At 38.5% G+C, this 22129-nt stretch overlaps 4 protein-coding genes across 9 annotated transcripts in view; 1 reads left to right on the top strand and 3 right to left on the bottom strand.

Moving 5' to 3' along the window:
* ap3d1 (adaptor related protein complex 3 subunit delta 1) overlaps nt 1-890 on the bottom strand; it is a 32492-nt gene extending 31602 nt beyond the window's left edge. For all 5 annotated transcript variants that reach the window (XM_042481231.1, XM_042481238.1, XM_042481251.1 and 2 more), the window contains exon 1: nt 578-890. In XM_042481231.1, the coding sequence (XP_042337165.1) occupies nt 578-673 (96 nt within the window). In that variant the 5' untranslated portion in view covers nt 674-890. The remainder of the gene's footprint in view (nt 1-577) is intronic.
* Nucleotides 891-3498: 2608 nt separating this feature from the next.
* On the bottom strand, nt 3499-13412 carry hdgfl2 (HDGF like 2). Of its 2 annotated transcripts, none has more exons than XM_042484087.1 (16): nt 13184-13412; nt 12627-12703; nt 11527-11668; nt 10423-10623; nt 9606-9728; nt 9456-9524; nt 9159-9345; nt 8926-9010; nt 8528-8825; nt 7502-7635; nt 7328-7395; nt 7094-7164; nt 6901-7002; nt 5909-6065; nt 5691-5808; nt 3499-4528 (listed from the first exon to the last, which is right to left on the bottom strand). In XM_042484087.1, the coding sequence occupies exons 1-16, from the start codon at nt 13253-13255 to the stop codon at nt 4429-4431; spliced, it is 2004 nt and encodes a 667-aa protein (XP_042340021.1). In that variant the 5' UTR covers nt 13256-13412; the 3' UTR covers nt 3499-4428. The 2 variants fall into 2 exon arrangements, with proteins under 2 accessions (XP_042340021.1, XP_042340022.1); XM_042484088.1 differs by having other exon boundaries at nt 9165-9345.
* Nucleotides 13413-15358: 1946 nt separating this feature from the next.
* fh (fumarate hydratase) lies at nt 15359-17489 on the top strand. The gene has a single exon (XM_042481208.1). The coding sequence runs from the start codon at nt 15414-15416 to the stop codon at nt 16911-16913; it is 1500 nt and encodes a 499-aa protein (XP_042337142.1). The 5' UTR covers nt 15359-15413; the 3' UTR covers nt 16914-17489.
* Nucleotides 17490-18060: 571 nt separating this feature from the next.
* Nucleotides 18061-21815, bottom strand: fam32a (family with sequence similarity 32 member A). Its single transcript, XM_042481218.1, has 4 exons — nt 21717-21815; nt 20030-20174; nt 18502-18555; nt 18061-18311 (listed from the first exon to the last, which is right to left on the bottom strand). The coding sequence occupies exons 1-4, from the start codon at nt 21788-21790 to the stop codon at nt 18243-18245; spliced, it is 342 nt and encodes a 113-aa protein (XP_042337152.1). The 5' UTR covers nt 21791-21815; the 3' UTR covers nt 18061-18242.
* Between the last annotated feature and the right edge of the window lie 314 nt (nt 21816-22129).

The raw sequence follows: 22129 nt of genomic DNA, 5'->3' as shown, positions 1-22129 counted from the left end.
TCTGACATTTGCTAATGTAATCAATCAGAGCATCACATCATCCATTCAACAGTGGGGTGACTCTGGTGTCCTAAACTCAATTAAGCAGACTGAAGACTTCTTGATACGTATCCCCAAATTATAATTCACTAAAAGCCAATTGATTGATTAACTAATATTAGCAATAAGTTACTAAATGGTATGATCTCGGTTATACTAACTTCACCCGGTGAATTGTGATAATCTATCGAGCTGCTTCCTCTGTTTGTCAGTTAGCTACGTTTGCTAGCTGTCAGTTACAACTCTTCATTAAATATCCCCCCAAAAAAATATGACACTTACGTTACATGAAAGTTAGCACCAACACGAAAGTCCTAGCTTGTTATTTAGCAAACGTTAAGTTAGCATTAGCCGCTAAAAACCGACTGTTTTGACTGACTGTTAGCTAGCGGTTGAAATGACTGAGCGCTAATTTAACTAGCGTTAGCAGTTAGCTAGCTGCTCAACGATAACGGTAACGGCAGAGAGCTAAAAACATAAATGAAATGTGACGGTGAAAATGTCCCCGGTGAGAGCGGTTGCTCGTTGGTGGTTTTACCTCATCTTCCTTGTGATTCCTAATGCCACGTACTAAATCCTGAAGATTTTTATCGAACATCCGATCGATGCTCCCTTTGACAATCTTCAGAGCCATGTCTGCCTTTGACTTGTACCGCTGTCGTCCTGCGGGGGCCAAGCGCCTTCCAGAGGTCTAGTGGGTGCCGACCGACCCTCTAGACTGTCTCTCATCCACCCGGGTACCGTGCGTGCAGGGTCCGCTGCTGTTTACCGAGCCCGGGCAGATGAAGCTGAGGCCGGACGGGGCGTCCTGTGCTGTGCAGAGACGCTGGCAACGGATCAGTATAGGAAATGGCTGACAAAATGGCGTCTTATGTCAGCTGACTTGAGTATTAAGCGAGACTCTCATATGGGAATCAGCGGAATTAAAGGTCCAGTCCACCCGTTTAACATCACTGTTTCATGACACAGTAAAGCAGGGGTCTGCAACCTTTGCTATCAAAAGAGCCATTTCTGGCCCAAAACAAACAAAAAAAATCTGTCTGGAGCCGCAGGTAACACAACACATATAATATATAATATAATAGACTTTATTATAGACTTCAATGGTCCAGATAAGAGCAAGACAATATATATACAAAAGATATAAAAGACACATAGAAGTACCATACACAACATATTCACAATGCAATAAGATCACTTATAAAAAAAAAAACAAGTAAAAAGTCAAACTAGCCTATCAATATTATTAATGGGTCTATATGAGCATTCATTAATGTTTTATCACTATTTATTATTTTTTGTTACATTAACTTTGCAGTGTTGGTGGTAAAAATTAAAAGATCCATTCATGCACTATTATTATTATTATTACTATTATTATTATCTATATGCATTATTAACTTCTCTGTTTTCCTCTGAGACTTCTCCAATCTTGGATTTGGAATCCATAGCTAGTCAAGCTTTTTTGATTCAGGAGCATCCACCGCTTTTGAAATTTGGCAAAATTAAGCAGAAAAGGCACCAATGCCACAGAAATATGATGCATATTTTAGTTAATGAAATGCTAATACATTTTCATATTCTGTGTACAGGCTACATATTTTTGCAATTGAAAAATTGAATGAAAATCTTTTTAAAAAAAATAATTGTCATTCAGTTCCATATAATTTTTAGTCAGAGACACAGGAGCCACTGGAGAGAGCCTAGAGCCACATGCGGCAGGGGTAGGCACCCTGCAGTAAAGTAAAAATAATATCTTATTAGATAAATAAAAGACACCGTCGCTTTGTTTCTGTTATAATTACTCATAATATTGGCAACTTTTGTGACTGAGCCCAATGAAATGTTAACCACTTTAGGGACTGTTGTTAATTTATCAGAGGATGGGGGTGGCTGGGATGTGATTTTTTTTTTTTTTAATCCACCCCAAAGAATTTTTTTTATTATTATTTGAGCCTCCCTGAGTGGGTTTGTTCCATTTTCGCACTGGCGTATGCCTGCCTTGTGCCGAATAGGCAGAGTCTGGACACCATTTCACAGGTACTGTAGCTGGCAGATTCACCAGATCTCTCTGCTAAAATTGTGCTTTGAAAGCGCTGTATACATCACCATGACCAAATGTCCTGTACAAACGTAAACAAGTCAATAAATATTGATAAAACAGTGAACTATTTAAACTGTTTTGTCAGCTGACAGTTTCGTGACAGATTTCACTACATCTAAACTGCTTCCCTGACCTTTGCCCTTATACGTTGAGCGGTACATTGGCACACTGAAATGGAGTGCACCCAGTGACGTGGGGAGAAATGCATGACCCTCCTTCCACCTGAATTTAATTGTTAGATTTTAAAAACGTACCTTTTGCTGTTTGAAATGCTGAAATCCTGGAGTTGAAAAGAAAACTTGGTTTTTTACTCCTTGCATATGCTGGTTAGTTGGGGCAAACTTTATTTTTGGCAAGTTTTAGATGAGACGTGAGGAGTAAAGTGATTTTAATGAAATATCATTAAATATTTTAAGCTTGGATTTGGTTGTTTTTTTCGGGCCCGAAGCATTTGTTCCACATTATGTTCAAGCTCCATCAGAAATTTTAAATCCAGCGATAATTTCCATGGTTCAAAATGTTTCCATGATATTTTACCCCGTTTCCATGACTTTGTGTAAGTTAAACATTTCAGCCGTCATCTAGCTTCATGTCAACCATGTGCCGTTTCAGCTGTTATGAATCAAAGCACAAGATTTTCAATTGGTAAATGAAAAACAACATTAAACACGTTTTGGGATTTTTATGAACATGTTTTGAAAAATATTTCAAACAATATATATTAAAAACTTTTCTAAAACAATCTGTTGATTCCAAACCATTTCCAGGCCTGGAGAACTATTTTTCCTAATTACATAACTTCTCTGGGAATTTCATGACCGTGGAAACCCTAAATTTCTGTTTTTACAGTTTCTGGCCATGACAAATGATGTAATTTGGGCAATTAAAAAAAATCAGTAGTAAAATAAATACAAAATACACAAGTTGTGCCAAATAAAAAAAAAGTCCCTCCCAAGTGCTTGAAAAATATTTGACATGCCTCCCCCTTGCTGCACCACCCCCTCCACTCTCATCAATAACAAACAGTCCCTAACAAGCCTACAGTAAGTGGAGTTAGTGGGCTATCTTGCATACAGGAAAATTGACTATCAATTTAGCGCCACAAACCTCAAAACAACCTACTATATACTGATACAGTTGTTGGTAAAACAATGTTTTATACAAACACACAGATAGTATTAAAAGCAACATTTACACTACTAGAAATGAGATAGAAACAAAACCATGCTGAGATTTTTATTCAAGTCTCAACTAAGTGATAGAAATGCTTTACCAATTTACATAGCACTAAAAACACCTGTTGTATGCATGTGACAGGAAAATGTCAAAATAGGCTGCAGCTACATGAGATCTCAATAGCTTTTAAGGGCAGTTTTCTGTCTGTACAGTTAATCCATTTATTACGCAAGTTACTGAAAGCGGACACTACAGGGGAGACGAGAGTGCAAGGTGTTTAACTCCACAGCAGTTATTATTTTAGACAAAACTGTAAATGCAAATATTTGCAAACAAGGCTATAAAAAAGTAGGTGGACCTCAGTTGTAAAACAGTTTTAAGTGACTCAATTAATGGCTTTACATTTCAGACTGGATTAACTGGATCAAGACCAGATAATAATAAAAAAATACTTAACATAAAAGACTCACAAATATTACTTTACCACTCCCACAATGTCATACACACAGACAAGAGGCCTTCGTGATGTTTTGTAGGCTTTATAAAAAGCCAACAGATGTACGGGCTGCACAAAATCTTCCAAGCGAAAAAAAAAAGAAGAAAAAACAATGGCATGGCTCCTTTTTCCCACGAGAATCAATGAAGTTTCATTTCGTACTACCCCCGCCTAAATTCCGGTAAGAAGTGCTAAGAATGTGATCGTTAATTATACATACGGTATGAAAAGAAGAGTTCATGTGGTAGAAAGAACAAAGTAGCCAGTAGAAGGAGTACACGGTGAAGATCCAGGACGGGCCAAAAGTTGTATAAAAGAAAAAGTACATTTCAGAAATAAAAAGGAGTTTGCACAGCGCCACAAACTATCACACTAATAAGCTTTCCTTTTTGCTGTGATAAATAATGGACCGAACGCTTTGAGCGACAGGGCCTTCTGGTTTGATATCATTATGGTACAAAATGTCCAAAACATTAACGTTGATGTAACAGATACGGTAGGAAATGCTGGGTGTGTGTTTGCGGTGTTGTTGAGTCAGGAGCACTGTATGACGTCAAACAAAGAGGCCACTGTCTTTAGCACTTGGTCCACTGCAGTGGTGGTTTGAGGTCTTTCAGCTTTCCACAGCGGGAGGTTCCGTCTCTGCAGAGATGGAGTTGTCTCCGTCTTCATACGTGTGAAGCTGTCGTTCAGCAGGACTGTCCGGGCTCCGTCTAAAAAGACAGTACATCACTCTCAAACACTGCTGTGATTCAGCCATGAGTGCTTGTATGTAAACTATTTAACAGTCTCACTAAGAAATGCCTTTACGAAAAAATATACAACATAGAATGTGTTATCAAAATGCATCAATTTACTTGAAAAAAATCCAAGTATAATGCATTGTAAAAAAACAAAAAAAAAAAAAAAGGGGGAAAAAAAATCTGCATAAAATATATGGTAAAAAAAACAATTGTCAGCGCTATGTAATGAAAATGAAATAAAAGTAACTTCATAAAATAAACAGATAAACAAACAATATGTATAAAAATAAACAAATGAAAATAAAAACAAATATTAAAAAATCTAGTAACAAAATCTGTTTAAAATGTATGGTAGCAAAAACCAAATAATGTAACATGATGAAAATAGAATTGAATAGAATTAATTGAAATACTTAAATGCATTGTATAAAAACATTTGTATTAAATGAATGAATGAATGAATGAATCCACAGACCTTGTGAGCAGTTTCATGTAGGAACTATTTTCTTCTACCAAACTACAACGGCAAACCGAATCACCACGCAGAAGGAAGCGTGAGTCTGCTCACTAACCAAGCACCATAGAGCTCGCCGGCGTCACGGCTCAGCCGAACAGAATACCACTTATGTGAACATCTCACACTGTTACGAACACGAGCCTCTCGTCCATGAGTACATTCATGCTTCCTTTGGTGCTGTGATATGGTTTGTGGGTGTAGTTCGGCAGAAAGAAAATAGTTCCCTTCCTAAAACTGCTCACAACAACGTCTGTGGATTATCTTGAGTAACCAGGTCATGATTTCAGGAAAGAGACACTGCTGTTGAGTTTTTCAAATGTATTTTTTTGAGTTTGAAAGTGGAATAATACGTATTTTGGGGTGTACTGTCCCTTAAAACAGAGGATGCTTACATAGGGTACTTTGAGGTTAATAAATGGGTCTTAGAGCTACACAAAGTGCGGAGTGAAGATGTAAAATGGTTCTGCTTAAACATGAATACAGTATTTTTCCAAGGAAATTCCTGACTTTTTCACTGTCCATGAGCCAACATCTGCTTTCATATCCTGTTGGTCGCCCATGAGAATATCAAGTAGAGCAAAGATGCTGCAAAGACATTTCACGTGCTATAATCACCTGTTTGGACTTGAAGCAGTGTTGTCATTATTCTCCTCGTGGGCAGGCGATTTTGGATTTTCTTCTACCTCCATATCATCTTTTTTCTCTTCTGATTCCCCATTTACTGGAGTGGAGTCTAGAAAATTCAAGTCCAGGTTACACCGAGAAAAATTCAAATACAACACACTGTAGGTGACATTTAACAAAGATTAAATTCCAGGGTTTGAAGTTTTTACCTGTGTTTTGTGTTTCCTTCTCTTCATCCTCTGGCTCCTTGTCCTGTGTTTGAGGTTTAGCTGCCACTTCCATCTTTCCAACAAAGCGAAGTTTTAACTTGTTGTAGACCTCACTTGCTTTTTCCATGACTGCATTGCTGGCTTTATACCGCCGGATCTACATTTTCCAGAACAAAATAAAAACACATGAAAGAAGTTGCAAATAGCGTTGATAATTTAGATGCACATTTGAGTGAACAAATAAAGTTTATAAACACATCACACATGTAAACAGATTTTTTTAAATTGAATTATTAAAAACCACAGTAGACATGGCAAACTATAGTTCCCCAATATTTCTCCTCACATTTTACCATCTCAAACGCACCATTAAACAGTGTATTATTCATCGATCATTAATACTCTGGAAAGCAGCTGGTAACACTGTGAGACCTCACTTTTTCAAGTTTAATGTCCCTAAAATAACGCTGTTTTATATTCAGAATAGAGCGGTACACTTGACATCAAAAAGTACATAATAGATTAAACTGGGACACCGTGTCATATATGCTTTTTTCTATTATTTTAACTGTGGGGACCAAATTATCAGCAGAGGACTTTTCCTCTCCTAAACAAATGGACCAGGTGATTAAACCGATAAAAACGCAGTCAAATAATATAGTTTCACATTTAAAAAATGTGTCTTTCTACACTGCTCATTGTGGAGAGGCTGCTAACTAGAAGTACTTGTCTGCTCTGTACTGCTGTACAAACATGGCACAATCCACAGACGAGGACCCGCTCCCTAAGTGGATATAAAAGGATCATCTAAGGTAACAAAAACACAATGTATATTATCTTCAGTTGATTATATACTGTAGAAAACCTACTAATTTTATCATATTCTATTTCTGCCAATATATCCACCAATGTACTTAACACTGGACCTTCATGCAAGGCAGATTTACAAACAAAAATCAAAGGACAGTTTTACTAAAGACAAGAAAATGCACCTTTTTTAGTGTGGCGATAACTTCAGCGTTCTTGTGGAGGATCTGGCTGGTGACAGGCACGGCTGCAAGTTCATCCAGGGCTTGTAGACACCGGTTTATGTCCTGAGAACACACAAAAATCAGTTTCTGAGTCCACATAAAAACACAGACAGATGGGAAACCGTATTTAGCCAAAATCATAGATGCAACTTACAGGGTTGTCCACTTTGAGTGCAAACTTTATGTCAGTGTGGAGTTTCTGTAGCTTTTCTTCTGGCGATGGCTCTGCATATCGACACACGGTGCAACAGTCAATATTCTGTACTGAACTTCCACTTACCCTCTCACAAAAACAATAAACATTGCACAGTTACAGTCAATAAAAATATGTTTCCAGCAGACGATGATTGCAGTGAACAAGCTGAGTGCGACTGTATGAGACACTGACCCTTTTTCTTTTCCACTTTCCTCTCTGGCGGCCTCTCTGGTTTGCGTTTAGGTTTTTCGGGCTTAGGCCTGACAGATAGAGAGAGGGAACTCTGTGATCTGTGTACATTATATTTTAATGAGGTTCGTCTAATGAGGTTTGCATACGGTAGTCTGTTCCCCATTGTGCACTCACCTCATTCTGGACTTCTCCTCTGGCCGTCTGGCTTTCTTCTCTTTTACCTCTTTCTCCTTTCTTTCTTTTCTCTCCTTCTCTTTCTTTATTCTTGCCTTCTTCTGGTTGTCGGGCTTCTTGGATGACTTCTTGACCTGTTGATGGAAAAACCAAAAGAAGTTGAATGTGTCAGCGTCAACTGCCGTCAAATTACTTTGAATAAAGCAAAATGTAACCCCCCGGTTACACCAAGAGCGTGTTCAATGGCGTTATGTTTGCGGCACTGTTTTTCTCCGTCTCACATGGCTCGGGAGCGTCCTGCCAGCTGATACGGTAAAACTTGCTGAGATTGTGCTCATTTGTCATTTTCCCCTGATTTCGTGGTCATTTTTGCTGGATTTTTGTGATTCCACCATGGCTGAATAGGCTACATATATACTTGTGTTCCATTTCTGTCTGTTTAAATTCTGTTTGTTTATGTTTTTACCCACTGTGTTGTGCTGCAGCCTACAGTCCCGCCAACGGCGAAGTGGATCAAAGAATTTTGGCCGAGTTTCAGTCAACAGACGTGCTCATCTTGATAATTATACAGATCAGTATAAAAAAAAAATCTAGTCATGCATTGAATAATTGAAGATTTGCGGCTGTGTTTTAGTTAGTTTAGTTAAAACATATCCATCTTAATAATTATACAGATAAGATAGATACGTAGGAGATCTGAACTGTTTTTTGTTAAAAATACAGTGGTGCAAGGCGTTTTATTTTGAAGATTAACCGGATGCAATGCTGCTTAACTTCCTGCCTGGTACGATCTGCTCTGTGCAGCTTGACATGGCTGCTGTCCGTCTCCGGCAAAAAAAAATACTTGGTACGTTATTTTATGCTCCAAAGAGCGACGAGCCGCATCTGGGACGCTGCTGAGACATTCCCAGGTCCGCTGTCTAGAATATCCGTGACTCCGTAGGCTGTGCCATGGCCGTAACTCGCCGTTGACAGACCTGGTGGGACTTAAGGGTATCACATAATTTTTTTAGTAAGCAACTGTACCTCAGTTGGTGCCGGAGAATCAGAGTCAGAGGGCGCAGGGATCGGCGGTGGAGGGGGTTTCTTGGACTTCTTCAGCGGGTGATCATCTACACCTTCATCTGAGCTGCTGCTGCTGTCACTGTCGCTCCCTTTTTTACCCTTGTCTTTGTCTTTTTTCTTTTGCTCCTCTTCCTCCTTCTCTCTCTCACGTAGCCTGCGGAGCTCCTCCGCCTCCTCCTTTTTCCGGCGCTCCTCCAGCTCTCGTCTACGTTCCTCATCTCGTTTCTTCCATTCACTGATGCGGTCCGTATCACTGTCACTGCGAAAACAAAGATCGATCATTATGCTGCCTCTTACAGCGAGCTGGTATGTACCTCAGTGGTGCACGAACGGGGGGAAAAATCTGTAGACAGCCTGACCTGTCACTGTCGGAGGAGGATGAGGGTGCTCGTTTTGCCGGGGCAGGTTTGGGTTTCCGTGCACGAGGCTTTGGTGCTGGCTTTTCTGTGGGTTTGGAAACAATAAGCAGATAAAAGCAATAAGCAAAAAAAAAAAAGTCATGAAATTCTCAATTTTATAACCAAACAACACTGATCTCTACAATTTTGGGTAGAGCTGAAATTGATAAATTCGATCTGAAAGGAGATTGAACCTGAACCTTTCTTGCGTGGCTGTGGGCCCTTCCTAGGAGGTGGATCTGAGTCCGAGTCAGACTTCGAGCCAGAGTGGGATTCAGAGCCAGACAGAGCTGGTCGAGGCTTCTCGTCCTCTGAGTCGCTGTCCGCTGCTTTTTTCTCTGACCCTGATCCCGAGTCTGAGTCCGAGCCAGACGAAGCCTTCTGCAACATCACAGAGTAAAGAGGATAATTGAGTTGGAGACAAAGGAAGGAGTTACAGACGACCATGACAGAAGCAATACTCAAAATGTGCAAGGGAGCTGATGGTTCACCTTTTTCTTCCCTCTGCCTCCTGCTTTCTTTCCGCCTCGTCCACCAATTTTCTTCTCTGGAGTAAAATCCTGTTGAAAGTAACATTTATAGACTGTGAAGTCAGATACGACGATCAGAGCATGTTGTGCATATCTGTGTTATGTAATCACCTGGTCACTGTTCTTGCCACCGTCGGACTCTGAAGGTGTGGGGTCTGATTCAGAGGGGGATCCACTCTCCTCTTCATCTCTGTCACTGGATGAGCCGCGAGCCTTTTTTGGAGGGGGAGGCCGCTAAAATGGAAAACACAAGCATTCAAGTGGAAGAAATGAACTTCATAAGCAGCTCTCACAATCACTTGTTTCAGCCAAACAATGTGACCTGTCAAACTCGCACTCAAAAAAGAAAAAAGTGCTCATTGTGTTGATAACCCCTGATATAAACAAGGAAGCTACCACTTATTTCAGTAATTGGATTTTACTTTTTTTTATTCCTGCTGTCTATTTTTATTTTATGTATTTTTAACTCTGTATATTTTTTATTATTCTTTTTTTTTTTTTTTTTTTAGATATTTTATTGTCTTATTTTTGTAATTTCCTGTCTTGCAAAACGTTATGTATAGGTGTTTGTGTTATCCTTTAAACTGCGTCTGCGTTTTATATTCATTTGCTATGTGAAGCTCTTTGGACTGCATGCTTGTATGAAAGGTGCTACATAAATAAAGTTGAGTTAAACAGTTGTCTATTTTTTCTTCCTCCTGTTTATATTTTTACAAAAGCAAACTCTCAGTAAATATCTAACCATTGTTAACTGATATCTGTGGTGCCGCAGACGACACTTGGTCATCTAAGTGCAGCATTTTTGGGCTCATAATGTGACCAAGAATGCAATTTTCTGTTCAGCTCAACACACAGTTATAGTGTCCAATTACTCAAAGGCTATTTAGCTGAAATATGTTATTTAATTAAAAAATTAAACATCAATTACCTTAACAGGTGGCGGTGGCTTTCGCTTCACTCCTCCTCCTCCTCCTCCTCCTCCCCTTCCTTGGTCTTCACTCCCCGAATCGGAGTCAACCTCACTTCCTGAGTCTGCTTTCTGAGGCACGGGGGCATCTTCCTCATCGTCATCCTCATCATCACTTCCTCCTCCGGCGTTGTTGCCCTCGCTGTCAGACGAGCTGGCTGGCTGCAGACGAACCATGATAAGAGGATTAACACAAATTTCGTGACAGTTTATTACGTTTCGTCGACAGTTTGCCTGAGAAAGTGAAATGACACATGGGGACAGAGTTTCCGAAACAGAAGTGAACCACAGAAGCTGCAGTAAACATCACACCGTAAAGCTACAGTGTGCAGGATTTAATGGCAACTAGTGGTGAGGTTCACAATTAGTTCTTGACTTTTTGTTTGACTTTTCCAAACCTTTCTCTGTTTGGCCTGATTGTTAATTCTATTTTATCATTTCTGCCTTTGCTTGTCTGTTAGGGCACTTTGTAAACATTCGTTTTTTTAAGGTGCTATATAAACAAAGTTATTATTATTATGAATTATAAGGAAAAATCTTTTGATTTGACATCCTCAAAGGAAAACACCACCTAAATTAAGGATTCCAATATATCATTTCCATGGCCAAGGAAATCCCAATCAATATTTGTGAAGATAAGCTACTCTCTCTGAAAGCCAGAAACCAGAGACGCAGGTGATATCAAAGGGTACAAAGTCTGGAGCTGCTCCATAGACAATGAAAGGGAGCCTGATTTAATGGATCCACGGTTTTCTTTTTTATACCCAAACGAGCTTTATTCTGTCGTGCCGTTCTCAGTTCTGAAACAGAAAATGGTCCCATATATTCAGAACATCGTCGAAAACATCTTTCCCAATTCACTGTCAATGAAACAGCTCCAGAAATTATACTCAATGATATCACAATGTTGATTTTTTGTTGATCTTTGATTAGAGAGAGTTGTTCATATCTATTTAGACTCTTTTAGACCATAAGAACAACATGAATGAATTTTGAAAATACACGAGGTAATGTTGAACTGTGGATACTTCAGAATTAAGGATTTCTGACATCAGGCTGACTTACTACAGGCGGGGCGCTGTAGGAGGCATGTGGATTGTTCTGGATCTCCCATAAACCTTCGTTGAATCCCTTCCTTTTGTTGGGCTTTCCATAGCGTTCACTGTATTTTTCATAGGCAAAAAGGTCCTTTGCTGCAAGGAATGCTCTGTGAAACAGCGAGATAAAAGAAAATGTGAACAGTTGAACTGCTTAACAATGTTATAATTACACAACAGTCTCCCATTAGTATGCTTTACACTGACTTGAGAGGAGCAGACTGTGCCACCTAGTGATGGATTAAAATACTGCAGGTGCCATCTTGTCAAACAGATGGCGTCTAGTGCCAGATCAGACATATCAACACATCCCTCAAAAACATACTGCACACTCCGACTGATGCAAGTCAATAGTTGACAGTGAACCTTTGGAAAAGAATAAAGTGTATGAGAGCAGACTGACAAGCAGCTGCGTAAGATAAAAGTGGTGATTTGTTTCACACCATTGCTCTCAAAGAGGATGTCATGCAAACCAACAAATGAGTCAAGGGCCTAAATTTGTAATTGTGCACAGACAATTCAACCATGAATGACAAAAAAGCAACTTTGAAACCTTGAGCGACATCACTTTTCTTCACTAAAACCCTGAGCAAATAGGTGCTTTTATTTCCAAAAACAGAATAAAGCAATACAACTTAGCAATAAATGTGCCACAAATAGAAAAAAATGTTACAGATTTATAAATTTATTTTTAAAAAGGTTGAAAAAATGTCTAGGGAAAAAAAGTAATATAACTAGGGGGAAACTACATGTATAGCAAATTATCATAATTATGTTACAGATTTTTTTAAACACTTGTTTGCAGGTCATTTCATTTTTTAAGTTATTTATTAATCATTTATTTTTATTGGTTCTGTTATTAATTTCCTGCTGATTTTTGGGTCACTTCCTCTGTTAATCATTACCTTCTTCCCATGTTTATAAAAACACAAAGCTGAGTGCTAAATTTTCTTTTTGTCACATGCAGAAAAAAAATCAAATACATTTGCAGTAATTTAGGTTTAAACCAGATCATGCATACATGTAAGTTATTTCAATAAATACTGATAACTACAGCACTGTACTCACGTTTCATGTGTCCCAAAGAAGAAAATTGGGATTTTATTAGGAGGTGGTTTCACTGCCCCATCAGCAACATCTTCAATCTGTGAACAAGCAAGACTTTCATGAAAAAAAACCCAAAAAGCAGCAAGGGAGTCAAAGACGCTGGTAGCATGTATTTACGCGGGTTATATCTGGAAAACAAAACAATACAGACTTTTTATTTGATTAAAATTGTGGATACGTAGTGTTTTATTATAAGAAGAGGTCTCGCTATCTAAGAAAAAAACGGCAGTAATCTCAAACGTCATTTCCAAAATATCGTTAGCTTCGCTGCTGTACGTTTCCACGCAGATTAATGATAGGCCAACAGCATCTCATGCAAATTATGCAGCTTGCACACTGCCCGTGGGCCTGAAACTCAGCCTGTCAGCGCAACAAAATATAAGTTATGTACGTGTGTGATTAGTATCCATGTCAGACAGTGTCGTGGATACACAGAGAACCTTCTCCAGCGTCCCATGCAGAGCAGCTCATCCCCTCCGCCCCTCCGGCTGCTGCCGCTGCTAACGTTACTTGCTTACCCTGGCTGGCCAGTGGGGGTACCCCTTCATTTTAGCGAAGACCAGGTCTCCGGGCTGGAAGTTGTGTGGCATTGTCCCGCTCCTCGGTGCAGCCTGGGTTCAAAAACTATTCGGCTGCGTAGCCTTTCTGTGTCTCTTTTGCTTTTTTTTCCAGGTCGACGCGAAACCTGGAAACGATGGGGTTAGCTAGCAAGCTAACAGTACACTAACGTTACCGCGAGAAGAGACGGCGGAGGAAGATAGCAACAACGCACTGACGACTTCCGGTGAAATAACGCACGTAGTCTTCAAAATAAAGGACTGTCCTCGATATAAAAACATTGTTAGGAAATAAAATACTTTTTAACAATTTAATGAAAATGCAGTGGATTGTTTTTTAATAATATAAACCAGTCTCTGAAGTTATAACATTGAATCTAACTAATATCTAATTGGGATATACGATATTACTCCAAAAGTACAAACTGGCATTGCATGTTTTCAGTATAAACGCCCTGAGATTAAAAAAAATAAAAATAAAAAAAGCTCAATACCTACAGAAAAGACTGAGGATGGGAGGAAAGTAGCCTACAGCACAGAATGGGAATGTTTTTTTAATTTTATTGGTAATTTTTTGTTGAAACATGAACATCAAGTATTGATTTGTTTTTAAATACATACATTATTAATATTGCAAATTGCCTTCTATAATAATAATGATGATAATAATAATAAAAAGAAGAAGAATTTACAAGATGTGCTTCCAGTGAGGTAGACAATACAGCCTGTCTGTCCATCCATCCATCCATCCATCCATCCATCCATCCATCCATCCATCCATCCATCCATCAATCCATCTTAAGTGCCTTTTAGTCCACTATAAATATTTTGTTGCAATAAAAATGATTGAAATGAGAAACTTATTAGATAGTCTTATTAGATAAAACTGATGCTGACAAAGTTTTTCTTTGGGTACATAATAGAGAAGAGGTAGAAAAGAGGTAATAAATAATAATATATAGCCATATATTTTGTTGCGATACTCAGCATATCGAAACACCTTTAAAATCGCAATGATATTGTATTGCAGGTTAGGTATCATGACAATTGCATATGCTGGGTCCTAGATTCTACTGTACAAGGAATTTGTTTTGATATTTTGGTACCTAGACAAGAAGAGCTGGGCAGTAATGTAAAACATATATTCTAGGGTATGTGCAACAGTTTACAGTATTAAGGATTAAAAAAAAAAAGTACAGCAATAGTAGTCCCAAAGATGTGCGTCCATGTAAAGTATAGGCTTTAGAAAAATGTGAATACCGTAGAAACACTTTCAGGTGTTAATGATTTTCCAAACAACTTTGCTGCTATTGTTATTATATATTGGTTAATACAATATTGTATAAAGATATAAAGAATACCAAAGAAAACATACAAAAAAAGGACAGGACACTGGCTGTTTCTATGCCAATATCACAAAATCCATACGTGTACCACATCTCACATAGATATTAACACCTACAAAAACACAGTTTACACAGTGCAGTCCCAACTGAAGTCAGCCAATAATGCTGGGGAAAAAAAGGCCAGGCGAGAGTTAAAGCAGAATAAAACAGGAAATTAGAGGTGGAAGCATGTTAGAAAACTATAGTAAAAAAAAAAAAGGCAGTAGACACAGAACATTAATAAAAATGCTAATAATAAGCAGGTTAGAGACATAATGAAAAGATAAGTTAAAAGATAAATGTGAGGATAAAATTAAAAGATAAACAAAAGTCACTGATGTCCTCCTTTAGCCAGCTGAATAAATTGAATATTTACATTCAATTTATTCAACTGCCTAAAGGAGATCAGTGACTTCTTTTAAATGATTTCTGAAAACCCTTTTTATAGACTTGCTTCAACATAATGTTGTTTTTTAACTTCTCTTAATTTTATCTGTGCAACTTTACATATTTTAATTACTTAAAAAAAACATTTTAAATTAATAAAATTATGTAAAATTGCTTACTTTTATACTACAAAGTTAACTGTTATGACGGAAATACAATCGCGCAATGTTGTGAGACGCTTGATTGATCCGGATGAAGCAGCCGGATCATTTGCGCTCGATACGACAATCACAGCGGAAGTCCCTCCTGTCTCGCGTCTCTATTGGCTGTCTCTCCATCAGTTTCCTCTTCACCCAATGACAGATCACACTGTGGACGGCTGCGTTGACCTCCCCCGGATTCACCTCTAATGTGGAGCCATGTTTCGGTCTTTGAGACGCGTCCAGCAGTTTAACTGCAACCTCCTGACTTTGCAAAGAGTCAGCGTCAACTCCAAACTCCTCTTCTGCACCTCCAGGATGGCCGCCTCACAGTTCAGGATCGAGCGGGACACGTTTGGTGAGCTCAAGGTCCCAGCGGACAAGTACTACGGCGCCCAGACTGTCAGATCCACTATGAACTTCAAGATCGGGGGACCAAGTGAGAGAATGCCGATCCAAGTGATCAAGGCCTTCGGGATCCTGAAGAGAGCGGCCGCTGAGGTAAACAAGGAGTTCGGCCTGGACCCAAAGATAGCAGATGCGATCATCCAGGCTGCAGATGAGGTTTCAGCTGGTAAACTGGACGATCATTTCCCTCTGGTGGTGTGGCAGACTGGATCAGGGACTCAGAGCAACATGAACGTCAATGAGGTGATCAGCAACAGAGCTATTGAGATCCTAGGAGGCAAACTGGGCTCCAAGGACCCTGTGCACCCAAATGATCATGTCAACAAGAGTCAGAGCTCCAATGACACCTTCCCCACCGCCATGCACATTGCTGCAGCCACAGAGGTCCACCACGTCCTGCTGCCCGGCCTGCAGACGCTGCACGACGCCTTGGCTGCCAAGGCTGCGGAGTTCAAAGACATCATCAAGATTGGACGCACTCACACCCAGGATGCTGTGCCACTCTCGCTCGGACAGGAGTTCAGCGGGTATGTTCAGCAGGTGAAGTACAGCATTGAGAGAGTGAAGGCGGCCATGCCCAGGGTGTACGAGCTGGCAGCAGGCGGCACCGCAGTCGGGACTGGACTCAACACCCGCATTGGCTTTGCCGAGAAAGTAGCGTCCACTGTTGCTTCTCTCACAGGCCTTCCATTTGTGACCGCTCCCAACAAGTTCGAAGCTCTGGCGGCCCATGATGCTCTGGTGGAGCTGAGTGGAGCTCTGAATACAGTCGCTGTCAGCATGATGAAGATCGCCAATGACATTCGCTTCCTGGGGTCAGGACCCCGATCAGGCCTTGGGGAGCTCATCTTACCAGAGAACGAACCAGGAAGCAGCATCATGCCCGGCAAGGTGAACCCAACTCAGTGTGAGGCCATGACCATGGTGGCAGCCCAGGTCATGGGAAACCACGTCGCAGTCACCATCGGAGGAAGCAACGGACACTTTGAGCTCAACGTCTTCAAACCCATGATGGTCAAGAACGTGCTGAACTCGGCTCGGCTGCTCGGCGACGCATCGGTCTCCTTCACCAACAACTGCGTGGTGGGCATCGAGGCCAACACGGAGAGGATCAACAAGCTCATGAACGAGTCTCTCATGTTGGTCACAGCGCTCAATCCTCACATCGGCTACGACAAAGCCGCCACCATCGCAAAGACGGCTCACAAGAAGGGCTCCACGCTGAAGGCTGTGGCCGTGGAGCTGGGCTACCTCACCGAGGAGCAGTTTGACCAGTGGGTGAAGCCAAGTGAAATGCTGGGGCCAAAGTGAACTCTGACAACACAACAAGCACAACAAAACGAAGAAAATACATTTTCTTATGAAAAAACTGTCTCTGGTTAAATCAAAGAGATTGAACTGTGCAAACAAAACACTCTGAATCCCAAGCATCTCTTGTCTCATAATGCACATTTTGAGAATCCCTCGCTTTTGTTTGATGCAGCTTCTTCTGTTTTTTCATACAGGCGGCGTCAAACAAACACTGTAATGCTCTTGTCATTGGTAACAGCGAATCCACCAGCTGGATTGACAATTACATATTTTAAGATCAAGATCTGTCACACGGTGTTTATACTTTAAGTTGCAATGTGTTCATAATGGTTCAACCAGTTGGTCCACATCACAAGTATGTTTTACTGTCAGCACATTTTTTTTGTGGGAGTAAAATGTGCACTTGTTGGTTTTAGTATTTAAAGTCTTAAATACTTTTTGATTGTGAGTTGGTACCTTCAGATGTTCACACTGCCATCTCAAATGATTCAACATGAACCTCGTATGCTCTGGTTTACAGTATGTGTGCCATTTGTGCAGCTCCTGATCAATTAAATATATATTCACTCAAATCAAGTATGTTCTGGTTTCTGGCATTTTATTTATTATTTATTTATTATTATCTATATAACTATTTTAATTACATCATTAAAGTTACGTAACTTATTACATGTGATTACTTTTTTAACAAATGTTTTGAACTGGACAATAAAGCCAAAAAACCCATCAGTAAGAGGCATTCCTGCACAGCAAAAAGATGCAAAGCAACAATGTTATACAATTTTTCAACAAAAAGAATTTATCTAAATATAAACCCTTTATTGACATTGGTTACTAACTGTATTTAAATTACAATTGTATTTATCAGTAACAGCATCTCATTACTATTAAATTTATTGTGTAATTTAATCAGAAATACTTCATTTATCTCCGTGGGAAACTGGTTACAGTCAATCTGATGAAAAGCATAGAGATTTATATTAGTAGAAATAAGCACAAGTATAACGTATGTAAAAATATAAAAATTTGCAACATGCTACAAAATTTACACTAGTATGTAAATTTTTTACAAATATAAACTTGTATAATGTGTTGAGTGTAAGTGTAATTGCATGTCACTATAACAGAAAAAAAGACTTGCAGAAGATAACTTGTTAACTCAAATCTTTTATTGTATACACCAGAAATTCAAACATAATAATGACTGAATGCTAAAGAAATGTCACTCAAAATACGTAAAATTAAGCAAGCAAAAACGTAATGTGCAAGACTTTTGTACAAGTGATGAAAAATAAAAAAACAACAACAAAATGACCATTCGCTCCTCTTCTATTTGGTCCAGCTGACCTTGGGGATATCATAATGTTCTGTCAGGGTGTCAAGGTGACGATTGAAATCCTGCAAATTAACAAAACAATAAACGATAGTTCAATTCAGCAGCCATTTCTCTGTCTGTAAATCTGAAATCATTTCATCTGCAATGTATATTTTACAGACATGAATACATGTATCATTTTTTTAAATAACGTAGATATACACAGTATACTGATCACCCAAAATTATGTCTGCTACGTGTGATATGTCTTACCTCGACTCTGTGTTTGTGTGTCTTTGATGCTTTGTTCAAGATCCTCTCCATTTGCTTTAGGGAAAGAGAGACAAAGAGAAATTAACTAAATAAGAAACCTAAAATATATATACATTCTCATCATAATGTCATAAATTTAGGAACACCAAACAGCCTCAGAAATCCCTACCAGTATAACACTAAACAATGACTACATTTAAACCAACAGCAGCACTGCAAAACAGCTGAGACAGTATCACCTGTTGGCAATAAATCACATGCTAAAACTGCATTACTGCTACGAAAAACACTGCAACTACCCGGAAAATGTTCTGAAAGCGTAATGGATATGCGTTATATTCAACCATTATCCTACATTTTGAGCCGTAGCTGTAATAGTGTTTCGCCATGTTTCTGCTCTACCATATACAATGTCGCAACATTCACTGTTTCAAATACTGAACTTTGTCCTTTAAGTAGAAAAGATAAACATTGTCATGGTGTGAGGACTAATAAACTGAGTTTGTCAAACATCAATAACCGTACCTGAAGCGAAAAAGCAGTTTTTTTTAACTGTTTCAGGTTGGGATTACTCTGCTGTGCTAGGATCTCTTTCAACATTATTTCCATTATAATCAGCACTTTGATTGAACAACAAAGTTCAAAACAGCTAATAAGTTAATAATCTACAACTCACATATGGATAATTTGGGGGTTTCTGTTCCACTGCAGCATTGCTTGATATGAAGCTAAGTGCCCAAAATCTTCATTTGCCAAACTGCATGCCTGCAAAGTTTTATATCCAAAAGATCTAGTGTCTTTTTTTCTTTTTTTTTTAACAAAAACTAGGAGTTGACAGATTATCGGCCTGGCCTATTATTTGAAGCCAATATTTGACATTTTGCAAGTAATCTGTGTCTGCATTTTATTTAAATGATCGCCAATAAAATTAATTAATTAATTAAAAAGGGCAAAGAAAGTGTCAGCATAGGAGGACCTTTAATGTGCAAAACCCCATGGAGCTATTTTTATTTATTAATTTCTTTTTTTTAGAGTTCACTTTATTTTAAAAAAAAATATGATGTTCAATGTTTCAGATTTGATCAAACATTTGCTTAAGGCATTTTAACAAAGTTTTGTGTTGGAGTTTGTTATATTCCAAATTGTTAATACTGACAGAAAGATTTTCATTTTTATTGTAAATTCATATCGGTTCCAAATATCAGTTATCAGTCTCATTAACTACTAATTAACGGTATCTGTATAAGCCCTAAAAAAAAACCCTGACAAAAACCCCACTGTGTGCATTGAACAATTTGAGAAAAATAGTGTACTTAATACTGGATTGTGTTGAAGTATGGACCCTAAAACTGATGTGGCATTGTAGCTAGCAGTGCTGAAGACGTACGGCTTTTTGGTTTATTGTAAGCTTATTATAAGTTCCCTTCTGTAAAGTTCAACTTCTATAGCCTATAACATTTATGAGCTATGTCTCTGCCTGAAACCAATCACTGCAGCTTTGTAATGCTTAAGAAATATAATAACTTACCCTCTTCTCTTGCATCTTGTCAAAGGCAAGTTGTGCCGGTGTTCTTTTGTCAACATATGCTTTCTTGGTGTTCACCTCCTCATCATTCTGACTGGTCGCGACCTGCTCCAGACGATGCTTACTCTCTTTATCCTTCTTCTTCTTCCTGAGAAAAATAAAGATAGTAAACGTTAGCTGATCAGTGGCTTGTCAACCACTCCCATTAACAGACAAGGACAGAGAAAGATGATCACACTTTTGCAGACACATGATCAAAAGTAGGCGTCTAAACAGTGGTCTGGATAGACTCTATAACGACAAAGTGAAGGATATCTACCTAACGTGCGTCTTGTGTTCAAGGCTTTGAAACTATTCCTTGCCCTAATGAATACTGCTGCTAGTATCTACACTCATTAATGTATGTTGTCAAGGCATCTTTACTATGTACTGTCATCCTTTTAACAAATATTACGCCAAATACAGAATTATACTTCTATCACATTTCGAAAGAATTCAAAGCAGACTTGACTTTGATTTTCATATAAATTATTCTTTTGTAATTCTCTTTTTATTGGTTTATTTAAACCTACGAAAACAAAATACAAAACCAAATGAATGTAAGACCTTTTAATCATGTGAAAAGGAGAAATAAACCAATAAACAGATAATGAATTAAAAAAATTAAACAATTTAAAAAATAAATAAAATGAACACGTAAATAGGTGGGAAAAAAGAAAAGGGTAGATGAGTTATTAAAAAATTATAGGATAAAATAAGGGTAGAAAATAAGTAGAGAGAGGCGAACAAAAAACACATTCTGTAGACAGGGGTATTGGATCGAAAGATACATACAAAGACAATAGGCGACTAGTTACTAGTGCTGTCACGATACCAAAATATGATAATTAGTTACACTACAAAGTGTATCTGATACTTTTTCACAAAAAGTCAGGTCTGATACTTTTATACACCATCAATTTAGTCAAATTTCCAATGAAGGTCTCCTTCTGGTTTCTCATTCTATTACATAAATACTGTATATCACATTAATCCATAGTCAACACTGGATATTTCTTTTTTTAATGCTATTTCTTGGGTAAAGATTTCTTACAGGCCATAAATACTATTCTTAACAGGTGTTTATCCATTCACTTTCATACAATTAATTCCAAGAAAATAAGACCCAGCTATATATTTAACTTTTACAGCATGTCCACAATATAAAAATACAAGTTCCTGAAATGTTTGGAGATGCTGTTTTGACCGAGTTTAGATATGATGACATCGTATTTACACCATAGACTGCATATGAATTTATATACAGTATAAAGACACATATACTGTATATAAATATGTATACACTCTATATTGTTTTAACTTAGCTAACCCCAAATTAACTTTACTTGCTAGGCTACTGTTTAATGTCACAACTTTGACTCTTCATATTGTCTCGACAGATAAAGAGCCCCGATAAGACCAGAAGGTTACCACTCCACAATGCTATTTTGACAATAAATTTGCCAAAAAAAAATATAACTCACATAATTTCAGTAAACGTAGCTGTTGTTTTATTAGCAAACATGCTAACATTAGCAGCCACGCCAGATTACCAGGCGCTTTCACCAGCTACGACTGTCTTCTGAAATAGCCCCATCGATTAAAACACGTCTTCTCTTACAAAACTGTTAAAAGATGGCAACAGACTTACTTTTTTCCAGCTGAAATGCTCCCAACACCTTTTATTTTCAGGGCACTCTTCTGAACGGTGGCGTACTCAGACATTTTCGGGAAGCGCTCTGTCGTCTTCTTCTGCTTTGTTATTGAAGTAGCTGACACACAGACGGCGGTGCTGCCACCTGTCGGCCTGAGCGTTTACAGCACCAGCAAAGTTATCCTGGCAGTCCTAAAAAAACATGGGTGTAAAACCATGGATCTATTATAAAAAAAAAAAAAAAACTCCACAAACTTCACGTTTGATCCATACAAAAGTGTATAGCTGCCACTCTAGAATAAAAAATCAGTTTCGCATTATAACGTGAAAAGTTTCTCTGTGACTGGGAGAGACTTCTAAACTGGAGTAAATCGTGGTGTAGAGTCAATATTATCATTAAAATACCATTT

The sequence above is a fragment of the Plectropomus leopardus genome, chromosome 3, assembly GCF_008729295.1.
Source record: "Plectropomus leopardus isolate mb chromosome 3, YSFRI_Pleo_2.0, whole genome shotgun sequence".
NCBI classification, from domain to species: domain Eukaryota; kingdom Metazoa; phylum Chordata; class Actinopteri; order Perciformes; family Serranidae; genus Plectropomus; species Plectropomus leopardus.
This window is presented reverse-complemented; position numbering and strand designations above follow the sequence as displayed.